The sequence below is a fragment of the Dermacentor silvarum genome, chromosome 9, assembly GCF_013339745.2.
Source record: "Dermacentor silvarum isolate Dsil-2018 chromosome 9, BIME_Dsil_1.4, whole genome shotgun sequence".
Classification (NCBI taxonomy): domain Eukaryota; kingdom Metazoa; phylum Arthropoda; class Arachnida; order Ixodida; family Ixodidae; genus Dermacentor; species Dermacentor silvarum.
In genome coordinates, this window is record NC_051162.1 from 138574181 (window position 1) to 138595900 (window position 21720).

A 21720-nucleotide genomic window follows, 5' to 3' on the forward strand; every position below is an offset into this window, starting at 1 on the left:
TGAAAGTAAAATAAAAATCATTCAGTGCCGTTGGAAAAAATCTGGTTGCTTGAGGTTATGCAGTAGTACAGAACGGCAACTGTTGAGCGTTTGGAATTCCAAAAGCAAATGCTCAAGTGTTTCGCTGTAGTGTACAGAAATCGTGCTCAAAGCGCTCGGCTTGTGGAAACTTCAGTCGATTGCCATAGTGAGAGGATGTTGGCTTCGTCTTTGTCCTTATTTCGGCACGTACAGGAATCTCCTAAATATTAGTGTTGCGTATGTAGGCAACTCTGGGCGGGTCGGGAAAGATTTTAAGTTTCTGGTTGCGAATGAGAATTGTGCAGTATTTATTCAGGACGTTGTTCACTTTTGGTAGTGCGCTTGAGAATTTAGTGGTATGAAGAGGCGTTGTTTTTGTAATCATAGGCCAGTGTTTGAGGAACTCGGCTTGTTGAAGTTTGGCTACGTCGGTGGAAGGACAGTGTTTGTGTGCTTCCTGATTGGTGGGGTTTCTTTTATGCGTTCGAGTCTATCTATGCAACCTTGCTTTTCAACGCAAATGCGACGTAGTCGTGTGGTTTGACTATTAAAGATACGTTGTTTCCAATGTCTGGGATGGTGGCTTGTGCATTCTCGGTACTGTTTGTCAAAAGGTTTCCTGTGCAGCATTACCCTTAGGGTCCTATTGTCAATATATATTGTTTTGTCCAGAAAGCTTTCACGCTCAGTAGAAGATTTCGATGTGAATGCTATTGTTCGGTGAAAATAATTTGGGAATGTTACAAATTTATCTAGGCTGTCCTAGCCATGTCGCCATATTATAAGCATATGGTCTATGTATAGTAGGTATATGCGTGGCTTGTCTGTGCAGCGAGATCATTTAGCTGAGGGGTATCTTGTATAAACGACGGAAGTGTTTTGTGTAAACCACCAAGAAAGCGGTTAAGAAATGTGGTGAGGTGCTCTGCCGGGTCGTCATTTGATAATATAGGGCGCCCTGGGATATTAGCGACGTATAGTTCAGTGGATAAAATTTTATGAAATTCGGATGGAGTTAGAAGTGTCCTGCAGTTTTGTAGCTTGGTTTAAGAAATTCGAATTCTGCCGGTGTTATTCATTCTTCGGCTAAAAGCAATTTCAACCTGTGGGTAGTTGTCAGAGTGTATGGTAATGTCGGATCAATTTCTAGCTTACAGTAGTCCTCAGGGTTGTTGAACTATCTGTAAGCCTCATGTTTGTACTTGTCTTCTGACCAGATAACTATACTTCACTTCTTACCTGCTTCCTTAATGACAATGTCGTTCCGGGAACTAATATTTTAAATGATACAACTCTCCGTGCCAGTTATGGTTTTAGGTCGCTTAGCTGTCTTGTATTCGCTTATAATTTCTTTAGTAACATTTTTAGGACAAAGATCAAGTTCTACGTCTTGTTCTGCCTGGTTCAGAAGCCAAAGTGCATTGTGCTCTAAGCGGTGTCGTCCCGGGGTCTGGTGCGTTGTCGTCTGAGAAGAAATGCCTAATGCGCATTCGTGGGGAAAATTTTGTAGGGTCCTTGTGAAGCTTGAATTCATTTATTTTGTTGTTCGTGGAACCATCGCCTCCAATATTGCGCGCGCTGACAGGTTTTGCTCTGGCCATCCCATTCGGCGCACTCCCTATAGCAAAAAAAAAAAAAAAAAATGCAATGCGGTGCGAGCACCCGGCTGCCCCGAGATGGCGTTGCTAGCAGAGGGCTCCGTTTCAAAACGAATGCCAATAAATCATGATCATCACCTCGCGGCCGCGCTGGCGGCCGTAGAAGGTAAACCGCGCGACACCTAACGTGCGCATCATCTTTCTTTTCAAGTTTTGCGGGATATCTTCACTGGATATATCCCCAGGCAAATTTTCAGCTCGGCCTCGAACATCTTGCCATATCAACGTCTCCTCCTTTTGCGTCTTTATTTTATCTTGTAACTTTCTATATTCTTATATCCTGCCAATGCCTTCCTGGGTGTATGTAATGTATTCATAAAGAAATATCTCAAAAATAATAAAATAAACGTGTCGTAAGCAGACGCGCGGAAAAGCGACTAGTATTTCTCTCACTGTATTACCATTTTAGTCATTACTGTTATAGTTGTGGCAACACCTGCTTGATGGGTACATTTTCTAATCAATGAGCAAATTATTGCAAAATTTTTCATTTAATGCTTTGCGGACAGTTTCTCGCTTCATGGAGTCTTGAGACTCCGGCACGCAGCAGGAAATGGCATAACTTAGCTGTTTTTTACGCTTGCTGCACCCTAGCTGAAATGGGCGTTGGCCCAATTCACTGACACTTCAACTTAAATATTTGCCTTAGGACTAGCATACTTATATCCTGTGAGTTAGGTCTGTTCATTTTCCAGCAAAGTCAACACTAGAGGCATAAACAATCAGATTTTTCTTTCTTCACTCTCGCATAATTATTTTGAATTCTTTTGCTTGTTAGCAACTAATACAAGTCGATACGCACAACACTCTTTTCTCTCATTAAAGAAGGGTCAAAATTTTATAATCAAATGGCCAAGGGACCCCTAGTACAGTTGGTGACTTAGCACAACGAAGTGTTACTGTGGCGATTGCGACTCAAAAAAAAACTAAATAACGTAAATTATGGGGTGTACGTGCGAAAACCCGCAATAGTATGTCTATGAAGCAAACCATAGTACGAGACTCCGGAATACTTTTAACCACCTGGGGTTCTCTAACAGGCACCTAAATCAAGTACGCGAGCGATTGCAGCTGGTTTCTGTGGTCTGATCATGTTACGCCTTGCTTAATACGCGCCGTATCACCACGACGAACTGCACAGACGAAAGCAAGCACCGACATCAGCACGCGACTCGTTCAAAGTTTTCAAATCAGCTCACAAGGTGATAAACATTAATGTAACCTGCAAATTTTGAAGTTTAGTGCGTTTTTGGCAGTGACGAAGTTTTGTACAGATTTTCCAATTCTACATACCCACGTGCATGTAGTGGTATGATCTGTGGAAAACAAAATTAACGCATATGGGAGTAAATAGGCGCTAGCACGCACTTTGCCCCTCGTAGACCTTCAGCCGTCATTTCCTATTTAGTGAGGCATCATATAACAGCGCACAACAGTGTTTTTGAGCATCGACGGAAGAATGCCAAGGCTTTGCGACGAAGAGCACGTTTCATCATTCCGTGCTAAACAGAAACGCGCAAAAAGGGCCCAACCCGGGGAAAGCTAATGCTAACGGATAACAAACTAAAAAGCTAATGATCCAGGATAACAAACTTTCTTGGAGACATTATATTAGGTGCCATGCGACGCGCGTATTTCGATGGTATTAATAAATTTCTGTTCGTGTCGATGTGCAAACTGTCTGCCAACACAAACAAACGAACAGGAAAGCAAGGCTTGTCGGCAAGATCAGTTCTGCGCACGGATTGTTCGAGTTCATCGCCACCCGGTGGGCGCTTCCGGAAGCGGCGTATGCCCAGCAAAAATACCTGGTCAGGTCAGATCGCCGGCCGGCGCAACGTTTCTTTACTCGGCGTGTACGGCGATCACCGCCGGATGAAGTTCATCGCTTGTACGCCGATCGTTTGCTCCAGGTAGGTTTCAAGGATTCTGTACTTCTTGGATACAGAATCATTTCATTCTACCGGTTCTAACATATGGGGCAGAAACTTGGATGTTAACAAAGAAGCTCGAAAACCACTTAAGGACCGCAAAAAGAGCGATGGAACGAAAAAGTCACAGGTCTGTGCGGCACACGCAGCACAATCACAGCGTAATCTGGTGGAGCGGCTCAAGAGTAGCTACAATTTCGGCACCACGCACAACAGGGTCTTCGCGGCGGTCTCTTCGCCTCGTTTTGACGAGAACGATCTGAACTGTCCGCCCGGCGACGACGGCGAGCTGCGGCTTGTAATGCTCTCTGCACAGCAGTGTGTTGAGCCAGATGATGCCTGGTTATAGCCGCGCACGTAGCTCTACGATTCGCTTCTTGAGCAGCGGTTCGTACCTTGCGAAGAGACGCCATAGCGTGTACTGAAGAGGTATCCAGAATACGTGGTGCACATATCACATTCCTTCACCCGTGGAATGGTACGTTGTTGTTGTTGCTCATGATGATCATGATTTTTATTGGAATCTTCAAAACGGGCTGGCGACAAATAGTCACCTAGCCTGCTTGAGTGAACCAGGTCCCGGTACATGCAGCCTGCAATTGCTATATGCAACTTACATGTCCGGCACGCTGCGTTTGCAGGCACCTTAACTAGATGGCGCCACCATACTGGCGGAGGCTCGGGTCGTCTGCGCCTGCGCGCCTGCCTAGGGCGCGCTTAGAGGGCATTTTTCTGCTGCCTGATAGTAAGTGCTTGCGTGGCTGAGTGCTAAAGTATTTGACTCCCACGCAGCGGGTCTGGGTTCGATCTCGGCGAGGACCGGGTCCTTTGTTTCGCATTTCCGGCGATAGTGCTTACGGTCACCGGCGGCGGCGGCGGACACCACCGCGAACCGAAACTGCCGCTGGAATGAGCCCATAACAGCCCACGCTGTAAAATGTTAGGCCTAACGTTAAGAGACAGGAAGAGAGCGCTGTGGATCTGAGAGCAAACGGGGATAGCCGATATTCTAGCTGACATTAAGAGAGAAAAACGGAGCGGGGCCGGCCATGTAATGCATAGGATGGATAACCGGTGGATCATTAGAGTTACAGAATGGATACCAAGACAAGGGAAGTGCAGTCGAGGACGGCAGAAAACTAGGTGGGGTGATGAAGTTAGGAAATTTGCATTCGCAAGCTGCAATCAGCTAGCGCAAGACAGGGGTAATTGGAGATCACAGGGAGAGGCCTTCATCCTTCAGTGGACATATATATAGGCTAATGATGATGGCTTCTTGGGTTACCGTCCCATGTACCCATTATTGAGGTTTGTCCAAGAGTGGGAACAGACCCAGTTGCACTAGTCGAGTTGATAAATTAAAGAAATCGAGTAAATCAAACTCATAAATAGTATACGATTTTCTATTAACAGGTCGCTCTGTTTGAGATACCTGAGAGCCGACAATACCTGAAGTGTTTTACGCAGGACTCTATTTTTTGTTACGCACCCAGGCGTGCTTACTCGCATTACTTTGTCGATCAGCGTTACAAGAATTGTTTATCCCATTTACTAGCATGCGGCGCCACATATAACATCCGTATATATTTCCACAAACGTATCCGCCGCGATACTGATCGACTCAGAAGACGATAGACACGCTAAACCAGATAAAGTAGGCAAAGAAAGTTTTAAAAAGATTTGATAGCTGTAGCAGCGCGGAGACCTATCCTGTTCTTGGCCAGTCCTCCAGAGATAGTGTGCCGCTGAATCCTACGCTCTACATCGACAGCTACGCTTTTCAGTGTTTGCCGCATCGATTGTCACAATATGTTGCACCTTTTGCAATTCTTGATCGCTTGTGCATAATGATCAGCACTAAGTTGACATGAATCTATGAAGGCAAAGCGTATACGGATTAGAATTTCAAGCACATGTTCGCACGACCATGCTCAAACGCGTTCACCAACGGGAAAAAAAGTTTGCAAAAACATTATTTTAATATTTGCATTGTGCAGAGATACAGTGTCATTATCCGATACATTTCTACATTGCATGTCTTGAAACATCTCTCGACTAAAGAAAATCAAACACGCAACAAATTAAAACTTTATTATCGGTCCGCTAGCAACTTCATTGAATGAGGTGAATCAACAGCTGAGAGCCTGGATGCTGATTGTTCCTGCATCTCGTGATTGATAAAAAGCCTCGACATAACAAGAAAAATATGAATAATAAGTCGCTATTAATAATTTATTGCTCGAAAGGCCTTACTTCCGGCTGTGTTCTTACGACAGCGACTGAAGATAAGATTTACTGTGAGCTATTTCCAGATGTGATACCCACAGACTCCTCTCCTGCAGGTCTGAAAGAAATTAAAATGAAGAATTAATTTTCTAGTTAGAAGTACTACCACTAATGCATGTAAAACATGCGGTTTCGATCGTGCGAGTTTATGGTGAAGTATTTATTACAGAACACGCTTTTTGCTCTATATTATCTGAAAACCTACACTCAACATGGCATTTCAATTTACTGACCCCAATACCACACTATGCGCACGTGCTTGAAGAACCCGATTTATTTCACTCAAAACACGCCTGCAATATATGTTTCGCTTAGGCTTGAATTTACTTCAACGTATCATTGTGTGTGGTGGGCAAATTATTCACTACCAACCATTTACTATACGTTCCTTGTTGTCGCCTAAATGTTGGTTCCTTGAACTCTATTGCACACTTGTGTGTGCACAATTATTATTATTATTATTATTATTATTATTATTATTATTATTATTATTATTATTATTATTATTATTATTATTATTATTATTAACTGCCTCTGTGTCAGCACTGAGGCAGAGCTCCTCCAGCGGCGTAAATGAATCCCCACGCTTTGCTTTATAAGCGTGGTGATTATCTTGGTTTATATAATTCCTTGTCCACCACCGACTGGTCACTGGTTACAGACAAAAAGCAATGTTAATGACCAAGTAGATCAGTTTACAGAGTTTGTTTTGAGCAGTATGCGCAAGTACATTTCTCAGTACAGGCCTAGACGCTCTAGACATCCCCACTGGTTTTCGTCTGAACTCATAATTGCCCTAAAGCATAAAGATCGCGCACACCGAAAATCCAGAATTCCGTTACCTAATGAGTACAGAGAAGAATTCCGCTTTTTTCGGGCTCTCTGTAAACGTCTCTATAAGCGAAATCAAGATTCATATATGGCATTCTTGGAAAATAGCGCCTCCGACCGGCCGGCGGAATTTTGGAAGTATATCCGTAAGCGCTCCAATAAACATGGAGAGGGTTTTCTCTTACTTGACTCTAGAGGGGCAGAAGTCCAAGCAGTCGCGGATTGTTTTGCAGCCCATTTCTCTTCCTTATATAAAGATGCAGGTTTCAACGCTGGTGTCAGTCAGCAGCACACGACGGTTCCTACATCTAGTGCGGTGTTGTTTGATGAAGAGCTTGTCCACGAATGCCTTAAGCGCTTGAAGCCTTCCCTATCCTGCGGCCTTGATGGCATCCCCTCCGCAATTCTAAAAGCTTACGGCAGTATATTTGCTCCAGTATTGACATCTATATTTAATAACTCTTTGACTACTTCCACTTTCCCTCACATGTGGAAAACTGCTCGTGTTTTTCCTGTATTTAAGTCTGGATGTAAATCAGATGTCTCGAATTATCGCCCAATTTCTCTTCTCTGTGCTACGTCCAAGATTTTTGAGCTTGCTCTTCACAACATATTTTCTTTTACTGTGAAGACCTCGCTCATTCCGAATCAGCATGGATTTCTCACCGGCCGCTCCACTATCACAAATCTCGCAAGTTTCATGACACAGATCTCCACGCCGGCACTTCAAAGGGGGCAAGTTGACACCATTTACTGTGATCTCAGCAAGGCTTTTGATGTAGTCAGCCACTCGCTGCTTCTGATCAAGCTTACGCACTTTGATGCTGACTCGTCAGTTGTGAATCTCTTGCGCAGTTATCTTCTTGGTAGATCCTGCTATGTTAACGTCAATGGCCAAACGTCTTCTTACATGGCAACTAGCGGCGTCCCTGAAGGATCAGTATTAGGACCACTCCTTTTTTTTAATTTTTATTAATGAAGTTCTTTCTGTTATTCGGAACTCTTCTTTCCTTCTATATGCCGATGACATCAAGATTTTTAAGAAAATGCACACTGTTAATGACTGTCGCGCCCTGCAGTCTGACCTGTTTTCCTTTTCTAAATAGTGCAAGGATAATAACCTTACCTTGAATGCTGCTAAGACCAAAGTCATGACTTTCACACGCAAAACAGCAAGTATTTCTTTTTCTTATTCTATAGATTCTGTGCCGTTGTGTAAGGTCTGCGAGATCAATGATCTTGGTGTACTTTTTGATGCAACCTTACACTTTTCGGCTCACACTAAACGTGTTGCAATGCGGGGTATGCGCTCTCTTGGTTCTGTATGCAGACAATCGAGGGAATTCAAGTCTCCTACACCGTTCCGCAAATTATACACAACTCAACTCAACTCAACACAACTCAACTCGAATATGCGTCGGTCGTCTGGAATGGCTCTTCTAGATCCAACAGTGACATTATAAATCGTGTCCAGAAAAGTTTCTAAGCATATATAATCACCGCTTTGCAAACCTGGACATTGCACCCTGTACTAGCACTGTTGGATTGTCATTGCCCTCACTTCGCGACCGACGTAATCGCGCTGACCTCCCGTTTCTCTTTAAACTCCTTCACGGTAACCTCACGTGTCCCGAACTTCTCAGCTGTGTCATGTTCCGTATCCCACGCAAGATCACCAGAGAACATAGACCTTTCCGTGTTCCTGCCTGTCATCACGAACACTCAATTGTCCACAGAATACAGAATCTTTATAACGCTTACTTTCTTGAACTTAATATCTTTCATAACTCCTTGTCATCGTTCTTTTCCAAGCTTTGCCTTGTGTTATGATTTCATGTATTGTTCAAGTGCCCTTCTCCTCCTTTTTCTTTTGTATTTACTTTGCGCTGTGTTGTCGGTACTCTCTTCTTTTCACAATTTTTATTTTTATTCATTTAGTTTTTAATGATTTTTCCCTGAGTGTTTTGTTTTTGGTTTGTAATGTATGCGTGCGCCAGCACTCAGACCTTAGGGTTGTTCCTGGGCACGTTAAACAAACATGATTGATTGATTGATTGATTGATTGATTGATTGATTAGATTAGATTAGATTCTGTACTATTGTGTAGGGTTCATGATATCAATGATCTCGGCACTCGGTGCATGCTTTTTGTCCCCATCGCTAATCGCTTTGAAGATGAGGCCCGCGCGGGCGCGCACTTCGCACACATCGCAGATCGCTTTCAATATACGGCGTCCGCGCGGCCGCGCTCTGAGCAGCAGCCGATGGAGCAGAACACGCACCCCTCCTTCCTCTACCTCTCCGTCGCCTCACCCCCGCGCGTGTAAGAAGAACGCGCGCTTCCGGCCTGCCTTCCTCCCTCGCGTGCGTGCGCTACATCAGCGCCTCCTCTATTTTCGCAATGGAAGTGCAATCGCTCGCTCCGCAATGGGAGCCGTTCATCCGCCTGAGTTCAGTGAATTTCCGCCATGTGACGCTACCCAGAGGGTACGAGTAAAGATCCAGAAACCACTCAGCACATCCTAATGGAATGCGACGGGATCCACCCAGCGAGAACCGCAGGTAACGTGCAACTCCCAGAAGCGCTTGGGCTTAAAGTGGAAGGAAACATCAACAGATCAGCCGTAGAGCTAAGCAGGATACGATTAGAGTACTGGTGGAAAAAAATCTGGGAAAATATGGATACGACCTGATCTCCTAAAATCATAGGTAGCGGTACAAGGTAAGTTTTTGAAAAAGAAAAAGAATAATGAGAGGTATGCAAAAATGCTAGATAAAGCACATGTATAATATACCTGATTAAATCAAGCAGGCTAGATGACCCTTTATCGCCGCCCCGTTCCAAAGGGGATGCCAATAAATCATCATCATCATCATCATCGACTGCTTGCGTCACGCGCGCGTCTGAGCGCGCGCCGCTGGCGTTCCGTTGGAGATGCGGAAAACATAGAATTAATATGACCAACTCTTGAGGAAAAGCTTCCATAGTGCCCATGTATTGAAATCGGGAGCTGCAAGGGCGCCGCCATGTTGCTACTCTATGCAGGCGCGCAGGCGCAGACGACGAGATGCGATTCAGACGAGGCGCGCAATCAACGCGATGCCGAGCCTCCGTCAGTGTGGTAGCGCCATCTAGTTAAGGCTCCTGCAAACGCAATCTTTTAGACACTTTAAATTTTATGCGAAAAGCTTTAAATAGCCGTCCGAACTTTCTGAAAAATATACGGAATGAACTTCAAACGTTGTCCGTGCCTACGTGCTACGTGTAAGTGCTTGCTTTTGCATAATATTTTGAATATCTTTAGTTGTACAAAAATGAGTAGTAGCAACATGGTGGCTTTTACTCTAGAGTTAGTATACTAAGTATATGGCGGTAGACGCTTCACGCGTCTGTAAGGATTACTTCCTCCGACTTCCGTCGTGAGGCGCCACTCAGAGTGTACTCTCCCCCACGTCCTTAAAGCAGGCGCGAGCGCTAGCCGACGGGGGAGAACAGGAAAGGGCGATCGAAGAGCGTGGTGAACCGTTGGATCGGCCGCATCTGGCTGACATTGAAAAAATGGCTACTAACCCTGGATATACAAAGCGAAAGCTTGGTTTAGCCTTGTTAAGTCTTGGTTTCACTTGGTTAACATCTGATTTAACTCTAATTATTAAACTTAGCTACACACTCATCGTTAAGCCAGGTATAAATTAAAAGAAGTTGTCGCAGTTTCACCTGAAAGGTGAAGCATCTATTGCGATAGCAAATTTGAAGAGAGCTTACGGCGTAATGATAGCAGCTTTATCAGCTGTATAAACTTGGACATGCAGCAGCACCGGCAACACGCAGAACTGTTGTCGACGCCGTCGGCGTTTTGCCCGCGTTTGCTCAAAATGCGTGCGGCGTTGGTGACTGTTGCCGGAGCCTCTGATATAAATAGGCACTTGGTGCCGCAGCTAAACGTCGCCTCCCTTCCCTCCCCCTCCCCCCCACGGCCTTTCGTGCGTCGGAAGAAGGCACGTTTGCTCTACATATATGGTGATTGTAGAGGAGGAAAGAGACGCCTACTTCTGCAGCCCTTAAGGGAGCACGGCACAGAACGCGCGTTTGTTCTCCGCCGTGCGTTCACTCCCCGTGAAAGCGCGCGTCCCTCGCGCCCTTTCACTCGCACATACAGCGTTCGGCGCGCGGCGACGCTTGGCGCTGAGCCGTGCTCCCTCAAGGGCTGCAGAAGATAGCGCCAACCTTTCCCTTTCCCTCAAGAACCACTTACCACCGGCGACGATTTCATCTCCATTGACGTCATACGGAACCTCACGGCGACGGCGACGGCGACGGCGACGCCGACGGCAAAAATCTGCTTTTGAGTGTCCATATAATTGCTATCGCAATAAAACCGACAAGTCCAAGCATTTTGCGAGCCGGACGGCTCGCTCTTCCTCAGTCTCCGACGCTAGCTTCGCGCGCTTGGCATTCCGGACCCTTTCCAGTGAAGCAGATCGCCGGGCGATATCCGCGGGGCGGTCAGACGCCGTTTGCGGAGTGGTCAGACGCCGGCGGAGCTCGGTTCGGCGAGTCACGGGATGCGTCGCCAAGGTCACGGCACAGCTGCGGTCAAATGAAGGTCAAATTGCTGGCGACGGCAAAACTCGGCTCTGCCAGGTTCGTAAAAATTTCGCTTTAATAATAGAGGCGCTGGCTACACTGAGCCTCGATTGCCGGCTGACCCTCGTACGCTTTCTCTCGCACACACAGCGTATACGGCGCGCGGCGACGATTTTATCGGCATTGGACGTTATACGGAACCTCACGGTGACGGCGATGGCGACGACGACAACGACGCCGACGGCAATGCCGATGGCAGAAATGCTCTTGGAGTGTCCATATAATTGCTATGACAATAAAATTGTCATAAAGCTTTCACTCGACGAAACCGCCTGGTTTGTGCATTGCCAATGTGGCGGAACACGATGATGTGTAGTGTTTAATGGCGCAAGGGCCAGCTATGGCCAAAGAGCGCCATGACACATGGTGATGGGTTCTGAATGTATTAAAGATGGAGTGGACAGTAGGATGCAAATGGTACATAAAAGGTGGCTGTAAAGAGGCCTAAAACAAATCGCTATAAATTGCGTAAAATATATGAGTGTTAAAATAATCACAAAGACTAATGATGTGAGCTATGAGCGTAAAGGTTTCATTACACAGCGGTGACATAATAAAGTATATGCAATAGCACTATTGCCTCAAGAGGTCCTTGAAATCAAGGACTGAGAGGCACGTGCTGTAAAATGTTTTTCCACTGCAGCTGCAGCCTGCAAGTCGAGGCTGCGCTACAGATACCCTGGCCAGATGACTTGTAACGTGTTTACATCTGCTAAAAACTTTAAGACGGCATTAAAATCAAAAAGCGGCTCATGGCTAAGAAAGAATGTTGGGTGAAGAGGGATGTGCTCACGATACGCGGGATAAAAGTACTTTTTACGCTGAGCTTCTATTTCTGGGCACTGGATAAGATCATGGAGAACTGTAAGTATGTCGCCACACCTATCACATGTCGGAGGATCACTTCCTGCAAGGAGATACGAGTGTGTTCCATAGGTATGTCCTATCCTTAACCTACAAAGAAGCACTTCCTTGTGTCTTGTTGTTTTCTGAGATATCCATTTCCCAATTCTTGGCTTGGTTACATGTAGCTTATTTGACACTTGATTGTCCCACTGCCTTTGCCAATATTTCCGTAATTCATGGCGCAGCAAGGGCTTTAGGTCAGTGAAAGGGATGGCTATGTTTGTGTTTGTATGTTCAAAAACTACTGAAGTGGCACTTTCGTCTGCAGCTACATTGCCTTTGATACCTCTATGGCCAGGTACCCAGCATATTATGATTACTTGGTTGTCCTTGTAGGCTGAGCATAGCAAGCTGTACAGTTCGTTATAAACTGAGTTCTTGTGTTTTCGTAGACTCATTAGAGCTCTAACGACACTCAATGAGTCTGTGAACACAATTGCTTTTGTAATATTCATTTGTTTTATGTGTTTGACTGCTGAAAGGATTGCGAATGCTTCCGCTGTAAAAATGCTTGTATGCGGATTTAGTGCCCCGGACACTGTAAAAGATGGTCCCAAAGCTGCGTAAGCAACACCAGTAGAAGATTTGGAGGCGTCCGTATAAAATTCACTGCAAGAATACTTCTCCCGAAGTTCAAGAAAATGCGAGTGTATGTGTGGTTCAGGTGCCCATTTTGATATTTCTACAAAAGAGACATCGTACTGGATGGTCTGCCACTCCCAAGGTGGTGGAAGCCTAGTAGAAGCCATCAGGACATTCTCTAGAAGAGAGAAGCCTGTTTCTTCCGACAGGGCTTCCAATCGGAGGGACATAGGAGGCCTAGTGGCTGGGCGGTTACGGAACAGCCTGGCCGTGGACAAGTCCTGAATAATTGAGTGGCATGGGTGGTCTACTGCGGATTTTACCTTCAAGGCATAGGAGAAACTTAAATATGTCCTTTGGAAGAATAGAGACCATACGTCTGACTCGACGTACAGGCTTTGTACAGGACTAGTCCTGAAGGCACCTGTAGCAAGGCGGATGCCTAGGTGGTGAATAGGATCCAGCATTTTCAAAACACTAGGCCTCGCAGAATTATAGACTACTGCTCCATAGTCAAGACGCGATAATATAAGACTTTTGTATAACTTTATGAGGCATCTCCTGTCACTTCCCCAGGATGTGCGTGACAAAAGCTTCAGCAGATTCATAGTCTTGAGGCATTTTGCTTTAAGATACTTCAGGTGTGGGACAAAATTTAACTTGCAGTCTAAAATGATACCTAGAAATTTATATTCACGGCTTACAGATAGTCGTTCTCCATTGATATCTATTACCGGGTCGCGCAGTACACCCTTCTTGTTAGAGAAGAGGACACACGTACTTTTTTGAGGGTTTAATTTAAAACCGTTCTCGTCCGCCCACTTAGACAATTTATTTAAGCCAAGCTGTACTTGTCGCTCGCAGATATTTAGGTTGCATGATTTGTAACCTATTTGGATGTCATCCACATACACAGAATAAAACATACTACGTGGCATGACAGTATACAGCGAGTTCATTTTGACGATAAATAAAGTACAGCTCAGCACACCACCTTGAGGTACCCCAGCCTCTTGCGTAAATGGACGAGACAGGACGTTACCAACTCTCACACGGAACGTGCGATTGGAGAGGTAACTCTGAATCACAATCAGTAAGTTGCCTCGAACTCCCATTCCAGAAAGATCACGCAGGATTCCAAATCGCCAAGTTGTGTCGTATGCCTTTTCCATATCTAAAAATACTGACAAGAAAAACTGTTTGTGCACAAAGGCATCACGAATATTTGTCTCGATGCGGACAAGGTGATCTGTTGTGGATCTACCTTCCCTGAAACCGCACTGTAAGGGATCGAGTATTTTGTTACTTTCAAGAAAATGGATGAGGCGGCGATTGATCATTTTCTCAAAGAGCTTGCATATACAACTTGTCAGAGCTATAGGCCTATAGCTACTGGCCGAAGAAGGGTCCTTGCCATCCTTGAGAATAGGAATTACAATTGCTTCTTTCCATGCATTCGGAATGTAGCCGGCAGAGAACATGGTGTTAAAGAGTGACAATAGTGTTTTGTGGGTTTCAGGGTGTAAGTGTTTTATCATTTCATATAGTATTCTGTCACTTCCTGGAGCAGACGCGTTACTACAATTCAGTGAAGCCTGAAACTCCGCCATGCTAAATGGACGATTGTATGCTGCATTGGCTGTGTCTTTCCAACCCAGAGGCTGTCGCTCTGCTTGTCGCTGATATCTTAGAAATCTATCTGTATAATGGGAGGTACTGGAAATATGCTCGAAATGTGCTCCTAGACAATCAGCCTGGTCCTCAAGAGTGTCTCCTTGTGTGTTTACTACAGGTAGAGGATGAGTTTCGCGGCCTTTTATTTTGTTTACCCTGTTCCAGGCTTTGCGTTCGTCTGTATAAGAATTGATGCTGGATATGTACTTTTCCCAACTTTCTCGTTTAGCGCGGCGGCGTGTTCTTCTACCTTGTGATTTAATCGCCTTGAAGTTAATTAGGTTTTCTGTGGTCGGGGAGTTACGAAGGAGATTCCAGGCCTTGTTTTGCTTTTTCCGGGCTTCCCTACACTCCTCATTCCACCATGGAATACGTCGTTTCGAAGGCGACCCATTTGTTTGGGGAATACATACTGATGCAACATCAATAATAAACGCTGTAATGTATGCTACTGCAGCGTCAATATCAAGTGAACAGACATCGTCCCAGGGCAAATGGGTTTCTTCGCGAAACCGCGCCCAGTCAGCTGAGTCGACTTTCCATCGAGGAACGTGTGTAGAGCACTCAGATTGTTTTGTAAGGTTTAGTAGTATGGGGAAGTGATCACTTCCATAAGGGTTATTGATCACATCCCATTTCAAATACGGCACAATTGTACTGGACGCTATGCTTAAGTCTATGGAAGAAAATGTTTTGTGTGTAGGGCTGTAGAATGTTGGTTCTTTTTTGTTAAGCAAGCAGGCAATTGAAGAGAGTAGGAAGTTTTCTATTAGTCGTCCTCTCGCATCACAACGAGAGTCGCCCCACAGTGTACTATGTGCGTTTAGATCAGCAACGACTATGTAAGGGTGATGGAGTTCATCAATAAAGCTTTGAAATGTTGTTCTAGAGAGTTGATAACCTGGGGGGATGTATACAGACGCGATGGTGACTAGTTTATTGAACAGCACTGCTTCGATAGCAACTGCTTCAAGAGGAGTTTGGAGTTTCAGTTTCCGACATGCAACGCCTCTGTCGGCAATTATAGCTACACCGCCTGACGCTGTAGCAGCTCGTCCCGGTCTTTCCGGAAAAGGGCGTATTGCTGTAGAAAGTTTGTTTGTGTGGGTTTAAGATGTGTCTCCTGAACACACAGCACCTTTGGATTGTATTTGTGTAAAAGTTCTTTAATGTCATCGAGGTTGTGCATTAAGCCTCTCACGTTCCAGTGTAATATTTGTGTATCCATATTGTTTGTGTTTTTGGGCTGTGTGTCAAGAGATGAGTCTAGTTGGCTTACGGAGCCTTTCCAGGCGCCGTAATCCGGGGTTTGTCTTTCTTGGAGCGGTCGCGAGAATCGCGTCGCTCCGGAGGCGCTGGATGCGCCGCCTGGCTTGGGGTTGTGTCCATCGACTCCAAGGAGCCGCTGGACTTCCGCTCAAGCGAGCGGGGTGTTTTCGGGGTGGGCCTTGCCTCGAAAAGCAGGGCCTTGGAGGCCACCAACCCAGAAGTCGATGGGCCTTCCTTAAGAGACGGCGCAGCAGCGCTGGCTGCTGTCGCCTGGGGGGCTGGTGGCACCGCCGCGGCCACACTCTTTGTGGACCGGGCCGATGCCGGAGTCTGCTGCGACGTTGCCCCCCTACGCGCCGCACCAGAATACCCTGTGGAATGAAGAAAAGAGATACGCTTTCGTGCTTCTTGGAATGAAATGTTTTCTTTTACTTTGAGGGTTATTATATCCTTCTCTTTCTGCCACGTAGGGCACGCTCTAGAGTAAGCTGCATGTCCACCGTCACAGTTCGAACAGTGGAGTGTGCCATCACAGTCATCTGAGGGGTGACCATGGTCACCACACTTCGCACAGGTTTGTCGGCCTCGGCAGCTTTGTGAACCGTGGCCATATCTCTGACACTTGAAACACCTTCTAGGGTTCGGGATATATGGTCGGACTCGGACTTTCGTGTATCCTGTTTCTAACGTTTCTGGCAGCACACTGGACGCAAAGGTGACGATCAGATGTTTAGTTGGAATTTCTTTGTTTTCCCGTTTGATTATTATTCTCTTCACTATGGTAACATTCTGCTCCTTCCAGCCCTCTAGGAGCTCTTCCTCGGTCAGGTACAGCAGATCATCGTCGGAAATCACTCCTCTGCTTGTGTTCATGGATCGATGTGGGGTCACTGTGAGGTTCACACCACCGAGTGAGACCAGATTTGCGAGTTTCTCATGTTGTTGTTTGTCGCGGACCTCAAGAAGGAGGTCACCGCTCGCCATCTTTGTAACTTTGTAGCCGGGACCAATTGTTTCGGTGAGATTTTTTGCAACAGTGAAAGGTGAAATCATTCTTACGGTCTTTTGAGGGTTTTCACTATGAATGACGTGGAATCGTGGAAAGGTTTCTTTGCGTTGAAAGAAAAATTGAGCTGTTTCTTCGGTGCGCCCTCTTTTTGAAAGAGGACGATCAGGTAGTTTAGGGAATGATGAGAATGCCATACAGGTTTATTGATTTCGGCAGCGATGGTAGCCGCCCACCATGGAGCCCAACAAGGGGACGGTACAAGGTTTGAAGATTACCTGCACACGCCAGCTATACACCACCACTATAACCTAATATATATATCCAAGGCTGGATATAATACACAAGATTAACCCTTGCCGCCCAGAAATTCGGAAGTGAGAAGAAGTGACTAGAAGACAGGACAGATGGTAAAAGTGAGAGAGAAAGACAAAAGATTGAGGAGGGGGACAGGAAAAGGCGACTGCCGATTTCCTCCAGGTGGGTCAGTCTAGAGGTGCCGTCTATGTGAAGCAGAGGCCAAAGAGGTGTGTTGCCTCCGCCGGGGGGCCTTAAAGGTCCAAACACCCGGCATTAGCTCAACCTCCAGGATCCCCCTTTCCCCAGAGACGGCAAAGCCACGCACGGCTACGCGTGGGAGGGTCCAACCCCCGTGTGCTCAGGTACGTGGTGGCGCAACTCACCAAACGCCTGCTTGCGCAGACGCCCCTGCGGGCATGTGGCGGAACACAAAGTGCCTGAAAGTGAACACAGATGTCGCGTTTCGAAACTTGAATTTTACTTGCGACTTTCACTTTTCAGGATGCGCTGTCTCCGTAAACATTTGTGCCACGGTACAATTTTTCAAATTCATGAACTCACTGTATGTGAGTTCCGAGGATTCCGAGATTTCCAAGCACATGGGTGTCATTTTCAAAAATAGGTTACACCCACCTTTTCGTAGGTACAAGCCATGCCTTCAAGTATGTCCACTTGCCGGCACGTTCTCATATACCCGATGTTGTAGCAACAATACATCTTACACTTGCTGCTGAGCTCCGAAGTCTGAAAATATAAAAATAGTTACAAAATTAACGTTTTGCGTGGTTTATTTCGTCTCTAGACGTTGGCTTTACACTCAATTCCCATTCACATTTCCACGAATTCCTGCATTCACTTGCTTTTCATATGTCTATGTTGTACTGTTGTAAATTGCGCACGCACTCTTTCATTGCTTGTGTCTTGTAAAGTCTTTTGGGACACGTAAAGCTTCTTATCTAGTTTTTAGCCCAAGATAACCATCCAGCATACATACTGGAAAATGACACTGGTTTGATTTTATGATTTAAAATAATGTCCCATTTAGTAATACTCTTTCAAAAGCACACAATCATTCCCTTCAGCTAACGTGCTCTTGTAAAAACCCATAAGTGGACCCCATGAGGACGTCCGTTGTTTATAGGATACAGCCAATCATTGAGGCACCGGTAGTAAAATTCTGCTGCGGAGCAGTAGAATGTCATTGCCTGGTTCAATTCATGTCCATTGGGGCAGTGCTGCTCTGGGGACGAAATTCAATATAGATGCCACGGGAGGTTATAGCGAACGTTAATTTTTTAATACTAGATTGCTGGTCAATAGCAACTGGCAGCTTTCCAAAATACTGTTACATACGACGTAGATGTCAATTTGAAACATCATAACTGATCACCGAGCGTTTCTTTGGGAGATACCGTGGCTTACTACAGCACGTAAGCCCTTCTTAAATAGCACGGCAGTGATAAAGCTTCCGTGTGATAAAGCAATAGAAGCGTATTAATGCTTTGTGATGAGGCTTCAGTAATAGTAATAAAGTAGTAATAAGGCTTTGTCTAACTGCTTCATTGTAATTTTCCTGGCGATGAAATTGTTCTTATAACTCACTCTGTACTGAGAAACATCCGGGATAGTAAATTGCTAGGCTCTTTGGTGCGTCATTTGTGCGCAGGTGAGCGTTAAGGTTGTACGAAAGAAATGAAGAATATACAAACAGGAGGGACGCTTTGCCGTGCCATATACAGCAGAAAGATTTAGCAGTCCGGTATACCGCTAAATTCAGGCAGATCAGGCGCAACAGCGGGTGAGCGTGGCGCCAACGTGAGTGGTATGCATGGTGCAGCCACCTGGTGGCACAGAGCTCAGCCAGACAAACACAGAGTTACTACTGCAGTATACCAAGTGTATTCTGCTTCGCTGATAGTGCGAAGTAGGTGCCTCTGCTCATCCGCTAAAACACCCAGTCCGCTTGCGTTTACCCGAATACCGGACACGCAAAAACTCTCTAATAAAAGCATCCCGTTTGATAAACGGTGGTGTCTATGCCGCCAACCTCCATCCTTAAGCGTTTCTGGTGTGTCTTTCTGCTGGTTAACCTTTCTGAACCATCATGCGCCATTGAAATGACGTTGAGAGAGACCCGTGAATAAGCTGGAACAAAGCCAGGCAGTCAGCAAGCAGCCAGGCTCCGGAATGTTAGGTGGGGAGGGGGGTACGCACAGAACGGCATCGCATTAAGAAAAAGGTATTCCTACCTAGTGCATGCGCGCACCCACACAAAAATGACAACTTATCATGTCGTTTCCTCCGCGCTTTTCCTGCGTTGTAATAATTCGTCCATGACGACATCCGTCAGCACGACAGGTAAGTAATTAACTGGATGACCCACTCTCTGAAGTCGTCTAGGGACGACTCAATGTAAGCTCGTTTTTGAACAGCTCACCTTCACCGGGGTAACCGTCCTTCCGTGTGCGTTTTCTTTCAGTATCTGTCTGCAGTAGTACTCCTCAGGCACTTTCTGGCCCGGAACTTCTTTGTGTTGCTCCATTAGGTTTGTGGAAGACTGCACACTTATACAAGTTGGCGAAAGCCTCCTACAGAGAAAAAAAAAGTCGCAGCATCGATTGTGATGGGAAATTAGTGGACAGCTATACAAATAAAGTATAGTAGTTGTATCGGCCGTATAAACTTGTAAACATAGGCACACTAACTAAATTAACAAGCATTATGTCACGCGCACACAAGCAAACATGAACGCATCTCACTGGATGACCATGGAAACTTGCTGTCAAAACACTGGAGGGTGTCAGTGCCTAGAGTTTCCATATAATTGCTATCGCAATAAAAAAAGGGTTGACTACATTCTGCAATAGCATAGGCGAATTGAACGTGATGGCGCTAGTGCGATACCCTTTATGGAAGATAAGAATGACAAAGTGAGAAAGTTCGTAGAGATTCATGGTTTGAAAGGACTGGCATAAAAATCACGTACATAAAGGGACGCAAACGACAACTTTGCTTTTCATTACTTTTGTTGTTCACTCTCAAGCAACAAAGGTGTTGACGGGGGCTAGCTCTACGCCTCGAAGTCAATACAACGCGAAAGCATGGGACAGAATGAGGAGACGGCGACGCGGCGCTTGAGGAGCCGTGAATATTATGGCCACTTCAAACGCAAGGTACGAGTGGACTTTTAGATATCTGCAATTATAAAACACGAGTTGCATACTAAGAAAAAAACGACAAAACTAATGTGATGATAAACAAGAACGAGTGACTGCAATCTGCAGCAGCTGATAGCATCACAATCACAAGTTATCCACGTTTTCCAGTACTTACAACATCAATTCAAACCATTAATAATACCGTAAATATATTGAGCTCGATAATGTACCATATTATTAAGAATTCTTTGTTTAGTTGCTTAGCGGCTATGGTGTTTGGCTGCTAAACACGAGGTCGCGGGATTGAATTCCGGCCACGGCGGCCGCATTTCGATAGGAGCGAAATGCGAAAACACCCGTGATCGAAATTTTCCGGAGCCATCCACTACGGCGTGCCTCATAATCAGAACTAGTTTTGACACGCAAAACCCTAGAAGAAAGAAGAATAAAAAAAAGAAAACTGCCTAACATCGCCACTAGGATTCGAACTGATGGCTATGTGCCATTGTGAACTGGTTACACCGTGGCGCAGCTTAGGTATTTGGTAATTTGGGTGGTGTCTTGCGCGCAACACAGACTCCGAAGGCGCTGGCGTCTCTGCATACATCTAGAAGACGACAATGGGCAATAGCGTAACTGACGAGAAGGGTGCAGTGTGTGTGGCAAACGACTCAGCACATCGTAGTGGAAACCCAAGATATTCACCCAGCAAAACCCGTAGGAAACGTTCTCTTACCAGAAGCGCTCGGATTAAAACCGGATGGAAGCATTAACTGTTCAGCAGTCGACATGAGCAAGAGACAGTACTCGTGGAAACAAAGCAGGGAAGATTTAAATAGAACCAGAGTCGTGACAAGCATAGGTATACAATATAGGAAATACAGGTGGTAATGAATAAAGAATGAATCACGGAGATGGGGCAAAATGCTGGATTTGAATAGATGTAGTAAAACCATTTTACATCAAGCAGGCAAGGTGATTGTTGGTTGCTGCTCTGTTTCCATGGGGATGCCAATAAAGATCACGGTCATCATCATCATCACAAGTTGTTCATGAGCAGATGGCGGAGTCCACTGTGAGAGCAGCCTGCTGCTGTCGCTGTAAACGAGTTCAGAACCGAAGGAGTCGCTCGAATCTCCCGGTTTATTTTCAAGTCATTGACTTCTGCTTTCTTTCTCTAAAGCTAGCTACGCTGCTTTGAAGTACAAACTTCTAGATATTACAACAACCTACCTCACAGTTTTTCGTATCTGTTCTTCACTGCACGGCGAAAGCCGGTACTTCTTCGTTCCTCCGTCGGCGTAACTCATGAGGTAGCCCTGGGACCACGGACACTTGGGGCTCATGTCGTGTTCTGCACCCAACCTGAATAACAGTGATGTGGGTCACTTGCGTTTTTTTTTTTTTTTCCTTATCATGATAGAAGACGGTGGCACACAAATACGGCGCC

At 45.6% G+C, this 21720-nt stretch overlaps 1 protein-coding gene across 1 annotated transcript in view; it reads right to left on the bottom strand.

Annotated features, from left to right (window-relative positions):
- Positions 1–5688: 5688 nt before the first annotated feature.
- The window catches only part of LOC119464448 (venom metalloproteinase antarease-like TtrivMP_A), a 64455-nt gene continuing 48423 nt past the window's right edge, over positions 5689–21720 (bottom strand). The window contains exons 11-14 of the mRNA XM_037725428.2: positions 21504–21635; positions 19550–19700; positions 17746–17856; positions 5689–5954 (exon numbers count right to left, since the gene is read on the bottom strand). Of these exons, the coding sequence (XP_037581356.1) occupies positions 5913–5954; positions 17746–17856; positions 19550–19700; positions 21504–21635 (436 nt within the window). The 3' untranslated portion in view covers positions 5689–5912. The remainder of the gene's footprint in view (positions 5955–17745; positions 17857–19549; positions 19701–21503; positions 21636–21720) is intronic.